The sequence below is a fragment of the Balaenoptera borealis genome (genome assembly GCF_965194805.1).
Source record: "Balaenoptera borealis genome assembly, contig: HAP1_SCAFFOLD_774, whole genome shotgun sequence".
Lineage (NCBI taxonomy): Eukaryota > Metazoa > Chordata > Mammalia > Artiodactyla > Balaenopteridae > Balaenoptera > Balaenoptera borealis.
Genome location: NW_028123427.1, coordinates 81643 through 94582, shown reverse-complemented (window position 1 = coordinate 94582; position 12940 = coordinate 81643). Strand labels below are relative to the sequence as shown.

The window sequence follows — 12940 nt, the reverse complement described above, 5'->3', positions numbered from 1 at the left end:
GCAGACATGGCGGTATCTAAGGGAAGAGAATAGCAGGACAGGAATAGAATGTGGCACTCACCCAGAATTGCACAGGATTTGTGAGTGCAAACGAGACCTCCTTTGGGTACTATCCCCAGTATCTGAAGGGAATCTATAGGGGATGGGGTCCAGCATGTGCAAGTAGGGGGAAAAAATACAACTCACATGACCTTTACCTCATTTGGTTCCACAGCAGCCCTGTAAATTGTCCTATTCCTATTTAAATGGGAAAAGAATGACCCTTAAACAAATATGAGTACAGAACCTGGTCTACATTTCTACCTAAGAGATTCAGAAAAAAAACATCGGATTTAAGTTCTGTCAAGCATTTATTAAGTGCCACATTATCTTTATAAGTTGATTGACATTATTTTTAAATTGCTTTACAATTTTTCCATTATATTGGGGGTTTTTTTGCAACACATGTAAAATGTGTTCATCTTGAAAAAATGAGAAATTCGGATGCAGCAAAAATGAAAAACAAACAAATCACCTGTTATCCTACCACAGATAGCCACTGTTAAGCCTTTGAAGTATATACTTTCAGTTTTTTCTTTGCATATTAATATATAAATATACATTTTTTACAAAAATGAGATACTACATATACTTTTTGAAAATTGCTTTTTTCACTTCACAATATATAATGTACATCTTTCCATGCAAATAGAGAAGACTCACGATTGAAAGAGGGGGACTTGCAGATGGGGGGGGCAATTTTATGCCAGTTACAAGCAAAACACCTCAGATAAAGCCACGCAAAGTTAAGATTAGGAAGACGGGGTAAGGTATATGAGAAAAAGCAAACAAAGTTCAGGTGATAATACTCATACCAGGCAAAACAGAATTAAAGGCCGAACACGTTAAATAGGATAAGGACGGTTCCGCCTTGCCTTCCAATGCATGATCATCAATTTGTTTCGTACTCGCTTCATCTCTTCCATCTCCTCTGCTACCTTTATCATCTCCTCATTGCTTAAATTTCTGCCGTGTATGTCCCCTCTAAATTGCGGGCGGGAGCGAGCCAGCCTTTCTTTAAAGCTTCCCTCTTCTAGCTTATGTTTGCCCACTCCGCAAGGAGGCTGCTCCATGGGAGGGCGCTCCTCAAAAAGGTCCTTCCTAGACAGGCATTCCTGAGGAGGGCGCTCCTCGGACACGAGCATCTCGGGAAGGAGCTCAGGAAGGAGTTCCTCAGGAAAGAACTCCTCCTCCGAGGATTGCTCCTCCGAAGACGGCTCCTCCGGAGACGACTTTTCGGGAGAGTGTTCCACAGGAGGCCGCTCCTCATCCGCCTTGGGCGAGCTCTGTGGCTGCTCCTCAGGCTCTTGGCAGGCGTTTTCCATGTCCAGGATGGTCTTTTTAAAGCACGGTTATTCACAGGAGACAGGAAAGGCAAAGGCGAGTCAGAATACTCGCTGTCTGGACCAAAACCCCGCCCATGGGTTCCAATACCTGCCTCTTCCCGAGTCTGGGCCCGGGTACTCGAACCTACGCTAGCCGAGGGGCTCTTCGGCCCCCGGGACCCCGCCGCGTCTGGTCGTTCCCCCCCCACGCACCTTGTCACCCCCTCCTTCCGAAAGCCCACCATTTTCCCGGCAGGCCTTGCCACAGAGGCCTCTCCCGCTGGGGCCGGGGCGGGGCGGGCTGGCAGTGCCGCGGACCCGGCTCCCTCCAGCGCCCTCCCTCTCACCCCATCCCGGCCCGCTGTCCAACCCTTCGCCGACCTGGACCTCTCCCGGCGGCTGGCTCCTAGGCATCCTCTCCTCCAGGTGCCCCGCTGTGACCTGCGGAGCTGCAGACAGACGCCGAGACAGGGTAGGGGGCGGGGAGAGGGGATGAGGGAAGGACTGGCTCACACGTCCCTTTTACAGGCACCAGCTGCCTCCCCCTGTGTTCCCCTCCCCCCCGCCCCATCTCAAAGCTCCGTTCTCCCCCTGACCCCCGCCAACCCCGCAATGCTCGCCATTTTTTTCCAGGCGGGAAGTGAAAGCGAAGGACTACTTAGAAGCTGTTTCTAAGTGTCCGTGTTTCCTTCCCGTGGGGAGCCCACTCACCTCCCCACCCCACCCCCTAGACCACCATTTTCTGCACCGAAATATGGGCGCGGGGGCGGGGCGGGGCGGGGCGGGGCGGGGCTGGGCACGGGGGCAGGCCTGAACTCTGTGCCATCCCAATCCCAGGGGTTACTGGGCAGCACCGACACTTAACACCGATTTAAGAGGGCGGAGGGGACTTACTTCCTTCTGTTTTTCCCCTCGACCAAAGGGCAATAGGAAGATGGTGTCTGGACAGGGAAAAAGGGCCAGGACGAGAGGGACTTGGGCAGACACAGGCTCTGGTCACGTGATGGCCGCGCGTCACCGCCAAGCTCAGATCCCCAGTTACCACTTTGACCGGCGGCGGTGGTGCCGCAAGCAGCCGATGTTTCCTGACCCCCTAACACACCAGACATCGTCGTCACTCACCTCTGTGTTTATATTTGCCTTTTCCTGGTTACTAGAGGCGGTCAGCATCCAGTCTTGAGGGTTATTGCCTCTTCCTCTCTGCCTCTTCCCCTGATAACACCTCTCTCCCTCATTCTCCTGTCATCAGCTACCAAGGCCCATTATTTCCCCTACAGTTCAGATCCTGTACTGAAATTTGACTGTTTCTCCTTAATGAGTCACTATCATATGCCACCTCTTCCAGGTTTAATCCACATCCATAACTCCATCATGTCCGTTTAGGCTCTATCAACATAGTTTTAATCTCTTGTCACTTTCATGGGAGATAAACTTTCACTTTTCCATGACTTCAGGATTTTTTTTTTGAGTCTCCAGACCTAAATTACAAATAGAAGCTCCAGTCTAAATTGGTAATCATTCAGTTCTAGAGCTCTAGAAAGAGTAAAGTTTGTGAAGTATCAATACATAAATCTAAAAAGACTGAGTACTTTGATTTTCATAAATCAAAATACACATTTGTGCATCTATGTACAAATAATTTGAAAACTTATTTATTATCTGAAATGGGAGCACTTTTGGTGGAGAGCATGGCATTATTATATATATGTATGTATGTATGTATTTATATTACATATGTACCATATATATACTATTGAGTAATTATTATTTATAATAGAAGAAATAGATTTTGCTGGGGGTCTAAATCTTTAACCAGCAACCTACTGGTGTTGCTGGTTGAGGAAATTTATATCAATTCATTAAATCTGCAAATATTTGGGTCCTAGGACTGCTATACCCAAAAAGATAGATTCAGCACAGAGGACATTCATATTAAACTATGTAATAATTCTTTGGAGCACACACAAAGTAGCAGGATTAAAATCATGCTAACACAGTTGTTCTTACAAGCATGTACTTTTGGATCTAATGGTGTTTTATGATCTTAAACTTCATGCCTGCATCTCACATCAGCCTGGATGCTACTTTGTCATGCAGATTGCCTTTCTTCCAGAGAGCAGACTATACCTCTCCTTATAATTTACACTTTCAGGGTAGGTGGCCATCAGATCTGTGAGGATCCTGGGCTGTCTAGTAAGTTTCCAAACAGAAATTCATACGTGGAATTTCCCATTTTAAGAGCTTTTGGTCACTTTTCTCCAACATCTAGTTTACTTTGTGTTGAGATAGCAGCATGACAGATAGATATTAGTTCACCTTTATATATTTTCCATAACTGTTTTACCTTTCAATTCTTCAATGATATGTGTCTTTTAAACCAAGTTTCACTATACCTTCTTTATTCTTTTCACCAAGGGTTGGCTTTATCATTTGTATGGTTTCTTTCCAAGAGGAGCCCCATTTATTCATTCTTCATTTTTATCCTTTTTTTCTCACATCCTGTGATGGAGAACTCACTACCTTAAGAGATACTCCAGTGAAATTTCAGACAGTTCTAATCATTCAGTGTTTTTTTTTCCCCCTTTGAGCTGAAATCCGCCCCCCTGTAGTTTATGCACATTGGTCCTGGTTCTGCCCTCTGGAGTGTTACAAAACAAGTGTAAAATAACAAAAGTGCCTTTTACCCTTGACAACCTGACACTGCCAAAGTTAATGTTCTGGTTCTTTCCCCTGCCCATCTGTGAGATACACTGGGCAATATATTTGACCTTTCTGTGACTCTACTTCCCATCTGCAAAACTGGAGGCAAAATAGTACCTACCTCATAGGATTGGTAAGAAGAATAAATGAGTCAGTATGTGTAAAGGACCTGGAGTAGTGCTAGTAACAGTAATAATAGTATGACAGTACTAGTAATACTACTAATTATCATTCTTTTATTATTAACATTAATTGAGCCCGTGTGCCAGGCATTGCACTAAGCACTATCTCATATACTATCTCATTTAATCCTTCAACAGTTATGCTCTCACCAAGACTGTTTTTTTTAGGTTTAACCTCACCAGTTGTTTCAGCTCCTTCTGACGTGATATATTTGTTCACAGTCACTCACCATCCTACATGCTCCTGAATTTGTAAATGTCTGAAAACACTGAATATTCTTCCTGGTGTAGCATGGAGTGATCTTACCACACCCTTCATTCTAGAATAGCCACGATACATCTACAGATGCATCCTAAGATGTAGTAGATTTTGTGGATGCCATATAACACAGTTGAATCCACTTTAAGTTGCAGTCAACTGAGATCCCCAAATCCCTGTTAATGCACTTCTGTAAATCAGTTTACTTTTAAGCCAAGTGCAGAAGCTTGTATTTTTCTGGGTTAAATGTTGTCTGTTAGATTCACTCCCTCATTCTTTGTATTCAGATTCTGTCATTCAGTACATTAGCTACAAAATATTAATTTACAGCACACCATTAGTACTAAATGGGATGATAAATTCAGCAAGCTCAGGAAAGATCTAGAGGAGATCTTCAGCAAAGAGCTCTGACTCCAAATGAAAAAATTCCTTTTCCCTTTGGGTGTGGCAGCCAGGAGTACGCTCTGCCAGGCCAGCTCCCCTCCTTTCCTTTCTCAGGGTGGAATTACCTTCTGCTGCTGCTGATAGAAGACATAGTTGCCTCTGAAAGCTCCCAAACCAGTATAAATTAACCCTTGATGAGCACTTGGTAAACATGGGGGGCAGACAAGGGAGGTATGAGGAACTAGAACCGGAAAGAAGGAATGAAGACAGTATCTTCGTATTGGCTCTAAGTCTCTGCCTGACAATAGCTGATTTGAGATTCCCTTGAGAGAAAGGGCTCTCAAGAGAGCATAAGGTGAAGGGGGTTCTGCCACGGTGACAACCATTTGGTACAAAGGGAATGTGGTCTGCTACTTGGCTGCATGTGGGGGGAGGGAGGGTGGTGACGATGAAATAATCCTTCCCATGGATTTGATTTGATACTGCTGATTTAGGGTTCTTTGAGGGTTTAAGTCTAAGGAACTCCATTTTAAAAGTGAGGTACCTAAAGCTCTGAGAGGTTACAAATTGTTGGCATGGAGACAGATGATAGTAAGTAGCAGACATGGGATCTAAACCCTGGCAATGTGGCATGAGAGACTGAAACTGTAACCACTTTGTAAAACTGCTGCAGGGCAGTGGGCTCCAGCCATGCTTACAAGCAGCGAGGGTGGGCAGCACAGGCCTTTTCAGGGAACAGGAGCTGAAGGTCCCAGAAGGCAGGCAGGGCAGCCATGCAGGCAGAGGGGGAAGGCAGTCAGCCCTGGCAGCTGCTGCCATGACAACGGTCTTCAGGGGTGTGGCCTTTCTCTGGGGGATCTGAGGAAGCCCAGGGTGGGTTTCTGGTTCGGGGATTCCTGCTCCCTGGTGAGGCTGTACTTCTGTGGCAGATACAGAGTCCCCCTGCCCTCTGAGTGCCTCTCCAGCACAGACCCCATGGAGGTCTGGTTTCCCTTTGCAGGGCCCGTCTGTCTGGACTTGGAGTTGAGGAGTTCTGCCCTCTCCAGCCCAGAGGTTCCTCCTGCTGCTGCTGCCTCTGCATTCTTTCCTAATGACACCCATGGCAGTACTTTGGTCTCAAGACTTGCTGCCTGGGACTGCAGCAGGCTCTGTCCAGCCTGGGGCTCTCAGGCTCACCTCCCCCACCCCCGCCCTGGGGGAAATAGCCAGGTGGGAAATGCAATGACAAACTGAGCCTAGACAGACAGACAGACAGACACACACACACACACACACACACAAATTACACACACACCGTGCATATACCCAGAGAAACAAGCAAGGGACTCTGAAGAAAGGTGGGGTGGCAACTCAGGCTGCTGGGAAACACTCAGGGACAGGGAAGTCTGGTCCAGACCTGGGCTGAAGGGAGGCAATACCTGGCTCTGGGCTGGGCAGGACTCAGGCTGTCACTGGCTGGAGGGCTCTGGAGGCTGGGAACCTTCTACCCCTCTCCATGCCTCTCTTTGTGTCCTCCTCCTTCTCCCTAAAAGGTGGGGTCAGGGGCTGTGGTGAACGAGGTCCCTTGCAGCTCTAGGATGCTCTGACTCCACACTGCCCACCGCGGTGAGGTGAGAAGGGGCTTCTCTTAGGAACACCATTTGGCCTGAGTGGGGGCCTCTCCAGACTGGCTGCTGCTGCCTTTCCCAGAATCCAGCTGAGCTCAGAGCACAGAACTCTTCCCTCCTGGGCCAGAGCATACTCACAGCCTTACTCACTCTTGGCCTCAGGGACTCTCAAAAGGGTCCAAAACAACTCTAGCCTGAAGTCTGGGTGACAGAGGTAGGGACAGAGGCAGGGTAGGCTACATAATTTGCGAGGCCCAGTGTAAAATGACAATGCAAAGCCCTTTGTTCAAAAAGCAAGGAAAAAAGTGCTGTTTAAAGGTACTAACATATAAAGCTTTTCTTTTTTCTGTGGTCTCCCTTTTGACTTTTTTTTTTAGTAGACTTCAGTTTTTAGAACAGTTTTTGATTTACAAAGAAACTGAGAAGATACTATAGAGGATTCCCATGTACTCCGTACCCAGGAGCATCTTATACATTAGTATGGTACATTTGTTGTAGTTAATGAACCAGTATTGACACATTGTCATTAACTAAAGTCTACTTTATTCAAATTTCCTTTTTTTTAGGTAATGCCCTTTTTCTACTCCTGGATCCTATCCAGAATACCACATATTTTTAGTTGTCATTTCTCCTTAGGCTCCTCTTGGCTGTGACAGTTTCTCAGACTTTTACTGATTTTGATTATCTTTATAATTATGAGTACTAGGCAGGTATTTGTAGAATGCCTGTCCACTGAGATTTGTCTGGTGTTTTTCTCTTTGTTAAACTGGGGTTATGGGTGTGGGGAAGGAAGATCACAGGATAAAGTGCCATTTCATCACATCATATCACGGCTGCATGCTATCAATGTGATTTATGACCACTGATGTTGACCTTGATATGGTGCTTCCTACTTATTATTTAATGTTGTTCTAAGTAAAGGACAGTTGAAAATTTTAACTATTAACATAAATGATATAATCCATCTTTATATTGTACAATGTCAGTTTTAAGTGCAAATATAAGAGCATTTGACTAATATGCAGAATCACCAAAATTGCGTAATTCATATTTTGTATATGTATTCACTTCTTACCAGAATAGTGGATTGCTGCACAAAACTGACTCAACTGTTTTTATTTTACTTCTTGGTACGTGCACACATGCACATTCTGCACACATAGAATGGAACTGGAATTGTGGGTTGTTCTATCTTTTCTTCTTTGTCATCATTTTCAACAGTAAGTGGTTGGCAAATACAAGGAAGTAACACATGTCAATAAGGATATGATTGGGTTTCGTGGTCATTTGAGGTTCTTGGAATGTGACTGTGTGTTGGAAGTAAGTTTTTTTTTTTAATATTTATTTTTGGCTGCGTCGGGTCTCAGTTGCGGCACATGGGATCTTCGTTGCAGCGCACAGGCTTCTCTCTAGTTGTGGCATGCGGGCTCAGTAGTTGTGGCGTGCAGGCTCCAGAGCATGTGGGCTCTGTAGTTGTGGCACGTGGGTTCTCCACTTGTGGCCCGCGTGCTCAGTAGTTGTGGTGCACAAGCTTAGTTGCCCTGTGGCATGTGGGATCTTAGTTCCCCAACCAGGGATCGAATTTGCGTCCCCTTCATTGGAAGGCAGATTCTCAACCACTGGACCACCAGGGAAGTCCCTGGAAGTAAGTTCTCAGTGGAACCAAAAAGGTGGCCTCTCCTGGCTATCAGCAATCATAGAAGTAAGGAGATTGCCATTTTCTTGCTTTGAGTCTTGCTAAGCACCCATTCATCAAGGGTCCACTTGGATTTGGTGCTCATGGGGCATGGGGAATGCAACATGCAAACCGGACAGCAAGAATGGCAGACACACATACTGGGTATCTTCACTCCCATCCTTTTGCCAATGCTATGCTGTCTTGGTTACTACAGCTTTATAGGAAGGCTCAAAGTCAGTTATTGTCAGTCCTCTGATATTCTTTTTCAAGATTATTTTGACTGCTACAGATTCTGTGCATTTCCTTAGAGATTTTAGGATCAGCCTGTAGATTTTCACACACAAATAAAAGCCCACTGGGATCTTAATTGGAATTTTACTGAGTATTCAGATCTGGAGAGAATTGCCACTTTGACAGTATTGAGTCCTCTGATACATGAACATGGTATACTTTGTCATTTTTCAGGTCTTCCATGATTACTCACAGCAATATACTGTAGTTTTCAGTGTATAAGTCTTCAGGTATTTCCTAAAATTTATCCCTATTTACTTCACTCATTTTGATGCCATTGCAAATGGCATTTAAGTTTTTCATTTTCTAATTGTTTATTTCTAGTACATAAGATATATACTTGATTTTTGTTTTTTGTTGTTGTTGTTGTTTTTTAACATCTTTATTGGAGTATAATTGCTTTACAATGGTGTGTTAGTTTCTGCTTTATAACAAAGTGAATCAGCTATACATATATAGCTGATTACATATATCCCCATATCTCTTCCCTCTTGCATCTCCCTCCCTCCCACCCTCCCTACCCCACCCCTCTAGGTGGTCACAAAGCACCGAGCTGATCTCCCTGTGCTATGCAGCTGCTTCTCACTAGCATCTATTTTACATTTGGTAGTGTATATATGTCCATGCCACTCTCTCACTTTGTCCCAGATTACCCTTCCCCCTCCCCATGTCCTCAAGTCCATTCTCTACGTTTGCATCTTTATTCCTGTCCTGCCCCTAGGTTCTTCAGAACCTTTTTTTTTTTTTTAGATTCCATATATATGTGATAGCATACGGTATTTGTTTTTCTCTTTCTGACTTACTTCACTCTGTATGACAGTCTCTAGGTCCATCCACCTCACTACTAATAACTCAATTTTGTTTCTTTTTATGGCTGAGTAATATTCCATTGTATATATGTGCCACATCTTCTTTATCCATTCATCGGTCGATGGACACTTAGGTTGCTTCCATGTCCTGGCTATTGTAAATAGAGCTGCAATGAACATTGTGGTACATGACTTTTTGAATTATGGTTTTCTCAGGGTATATGCCCAGTAGTGGGATTGCTGTGTTGTATGGTAGTTCTATTTTTAGTTTTTAAAGGAACCTCCATACTGTTCTCCATAGTGGCTGTATCACATACTTGATTTTTTTTTATACATTTATTTATTTTATTTTTGGCTGCATTGTGTCTTCGCTGCTGCGCGCGGGCTTTCTCTAGTTGCGGCGAGCAGGGACTACTCTTCGTTGCGGTGCACGGGTTTCTCACTGCGGTGGCCTCTCCTGTTGCGGAGCACGGGCTCCAGGCACGTGGGCCTCAGCAGTTACGGCACGTGGGCTCAGCAGTTGTGGCTCGTGGGCTCTGGAGTGCAGGCCCATCAGCCGTAGCGTATGGGCTCACCCGCTCCGCGGCACGTGGGATCCCCCTGGACCAGGGCCCGAACCCGTGTCCCCCGCACTGGCAGGCGGACTCCCAACCACTGCACCACTAGGGAAGCCCGCATATACTTGATTTTTGTATAGTGACCTTTTATCCTGAGACCATGCTAAATTCACTTATTAGTTCTAATAACTTTGTATAGATTCTTAGGTCATTCTATGTACATGCTTGTAATATTCCTGCAGATAAAGAGAGTTTTACTTCTTTTCCCATCTGCACACTTTTTTTTCCCCTTGCCTTACTGCACTAATTAAGATTTCCAGTACATTGTTGGATAGCAGTGGTGAGAACAGACATCCTTGAATTGTTCCTTTCATAGGAGGAACGTGTTCAGTCTTTCACTATTAAGTATGATGTCAGCTGTAGTTTTTTCATAGATGCCTTATTTCAGGCTGAGGAACTTCCTTTCTATTCATAATTTCCTAAGAAATTTTATCATAAGTGGGTACTGTCTTTTATCAAACGCCTTTTATGTATCTATTAAAATGGTTATAATTTTTCTCCTTTATCATGTTAGTATGATGAATTACATTGACTTTTTTTTTTTTTAAGAGATTGGGGCCGCGCCGCGGGAAGATGGCGCAGGAGGCAGGCGACATGGAAGATGGGCAGCTTTCTGACTCGGATTCCGACATGACGGTGGCACCCAGCGACAGGCCACTGCAGGTGCCGAAAGCACTAGGTGGGGACTGTGCAGTGAGGCCCTTCCAGAGTACTGCAACAGTGTGTGCTCCAGTATCACATTATCGGACTGTTAAAAGTGTGGATTCAAGTGAGGAGAGTTTTTCAGATTCAGATGATGATAGCTCTCTCTGGAAACGCAAACGACAAAAATGTTTTAACACTCCTCCCAAACCAGAGCCTTTTCAGTTTGGCCAGAGCAGCCAGAAACCGCCTATTGCTGGAGGGAAGAAGGTTAACAACATATGGGGTGCTGTGCTGCAGGAACAGAGTCAAGATGCAGTGGCCACTGAACTTGGTATCTTGGGAATGGAGGGCACTATTGACAAAAGCAGGCAATCCGAGACGTACAATTATTTGCTTGCTAAGAAACTTAAGAGGGAATCCCAAGAGCATACAAAAGAATTAGACAAAGAGCTAGATGAATATATGCATGGTGGCAAAAAAACGGGATCAAAGGAGGAGGAAAACGGGCAAGGTCATCTCAAAAGGAAACGACCTGTCAAAGACAGACTAGGAGACAGACTAGAAATGAACTATAAAGGCCGATATGAGATCACAGAGGACGATTCTCAAGAGAAAGTGGCTGATGAAATTTCTTTCAGGTTGCAGGAACCAAAGAAAGATTTGATAGCCCGAGTAGTGAGGATAATTGGGAACAAAAAGGCAATTGAACTTCTGATGGAAACTGCTGAAGTTGAACAAAATGGTGGCCTTTTTATAATGAATGGTAGTCGAAGAAGAACACCAGGTGGAGTTTTCCTGAATCTCCTGAAGAACACTCCTAGTATCAGTGAGGAACAAATTAAGGACATTTTTTACATTGAAAATCAAAAGGAATATGAAAATAAAAAAGCTGCTAGGAAGAGAAGAACACAAGTGCTGGGAAAAAAGATGAAACAAGCTATTAAAAGCCTAAATTTTCAAGAAGATGATGATACATCACGAGAGACGTTTGCAAGTGACACAAATGAGGCCCTGGCCTCTCTTGATGAATCACAGGAAGGACACGGAGAATCAAAGTTGGATGCGGAGGAAGCCATTGAGGTTGATCATTCTCATGATTTGGACATCTTTTAGGACATTTTGAGAAATAAGCCTTTCTAAGATAACATTGTAATAAACCATTTCTACTGAGATTGCTTTATTTTACTTTGCACTGATAAACCCAAAAATCTGGAGAGAACTGTTGTCTTGTTTTAAATAAAATTGAATATGTGGGAGATGAATGCAATAAGAACATTTAAAACTTTCTCATGTCTGACAAACTACTTAAAAGTATATAGCAGAGGATTTAATTTCTCAATCTGTTGCATGTGCTAATCATTACTAGTTGATAATCAGTTTTGTCCAGGTCATATAACATGCCATTCAAAAGTTTGTTTTCTTTTTCTGATTTATCTTTGCAGTGATTTATGATTGGTTTCAAACACTCCATTAAAAGATCCTAAGACATAACTTGTTAAGCTATTACAAATGCATTCAAATTTAGTTTTTCTGTGTTCTAAGAACTCTTAAGCAGTTTTAATAATAGAGACTAAAAATAGGTTTATACTAGTGGCTCTTCCCACTTGTTTGTCCAGAAGTAAATAAACATCAGAAGCTTTTCAAAGAAGTATCTGTTCTTAACTTTAACTTTGTTTTTGACCTCTTATTAGTTACCTTGGTCATATATTAAATACTGAATATGATCCATACCTGCATAATTACCATGACATTTAAAAAATTCCCAGTGACAGCCTGCCTAAGACTGTTTTACCTTATGTTAAGGAAGTTAGGTATTAAAAATGTTTCATCTGCATGATGTTTAAAATTATTCATTTTTATTTAAGGAAATAAAGGTAGTTTACTTAAGATGTTCCAGGAGTTGACTACAGTTTACAAAATAGATTAAGCAAAAATATGTAGGGAGCAATTATTAACAATTCTTTGCAGCAATGTACTTGAAGTCTTTCAGTAGTTTCTGAAATACATGATCATTGAAGTTGGAGCTAAGTATCTAAGCAGGGAAAGAAAAGGAAATGGTAATTGGTTACATTTTATTCATAAAGAATGGAAAAATAAAATTGGAGTTCTGGCAGTCCTTAAACCAAAAAAAAAAAAAAAGAGAGATTGGAGTTTATTTATTTATTTATTTTTAGCTGTGTTGGGTCTTCATTTCTGTGCGAGGGCTTTCTCTAGTTGCGGCAAGCGGGGGCCGCTCTTCATCGCGGTGCGCGGGCCTCTCACTGTCGCGGCCTCTCTTGTTGCGGACCACAGGCTCCAGACGCGCAGGCTCAGTAGCTGTGGCTCATGGGCCCAGTTGCTCCGCGGCATGTGGGATCTTCCCAGACCAGGGCTCGAACCCATGTCCCCTGCATTGGCAGGCAGA

General features: G+C 43.7%; 2 protein-coding genes across 9 annotated transcripts; one reads left to right on the top strand and one right to left on the bottom strand.

Annotated features, from left to right (window-relative positions):
- Positions 1-337: 337 nt before the first annotated feature.
- TCEAL1 (transcription elongation factor A like 1) lies at positions 338-5633 on the bottom strand. 8 transcript variants are annotated; one of them, XM_082409026.1, is made up of 4 exons: positions 2487-5633; positions 2259-2338; positions 1746-1827; positions 338-1376 (listed from the first exon to the last, which is right to left on the bottom strand). In XM_082409026.1, exons 1-4 carry the CDS (start codon positions 2532-2534, stop codon positions 885-887), a joined length of 702 nt encoding a protein of 233 aa, XP_082265152.1. In that variant the 5' UTR covers positions 2535-5633; the 3' UTR covers positions 338-884. The 8 variants fall into 8 exon arrangements, with proteins under 8 accessions (XP_082265152.1, XP_082265156.1, XP_082265151.1 ...); XM_082409030.1 differs by lacking the exon at positions 2259-2338 and having other exon boundaries at positions 1746-1813; positions 2487-5286; XM_082409025.1 differs by lacking the exon at positions 2487-5633 and having other exon boundaries at positions 2259-2480.
- LOC309621638 (phosphorylated adapter RNA export protein) lies at positions 1684-12423 on the top strand. The gene is made up of 2 exons (XM_082409020.1): positions 1684-1836; positions 10441-12423. The coding sequence occupies exon 2, from the start codon at positions 10465-10467 to the stop codon at positions 11647-11649; it is 1185 nt and encodes a 394-aa protein (XP_082265146.1). The 5' UTR covers positions 1684-1836; positions 10441-10464; the 3' UTR covers positions 11650-12423.
- Positions 12424-12940: the final 517 nt, after the last annotated feature.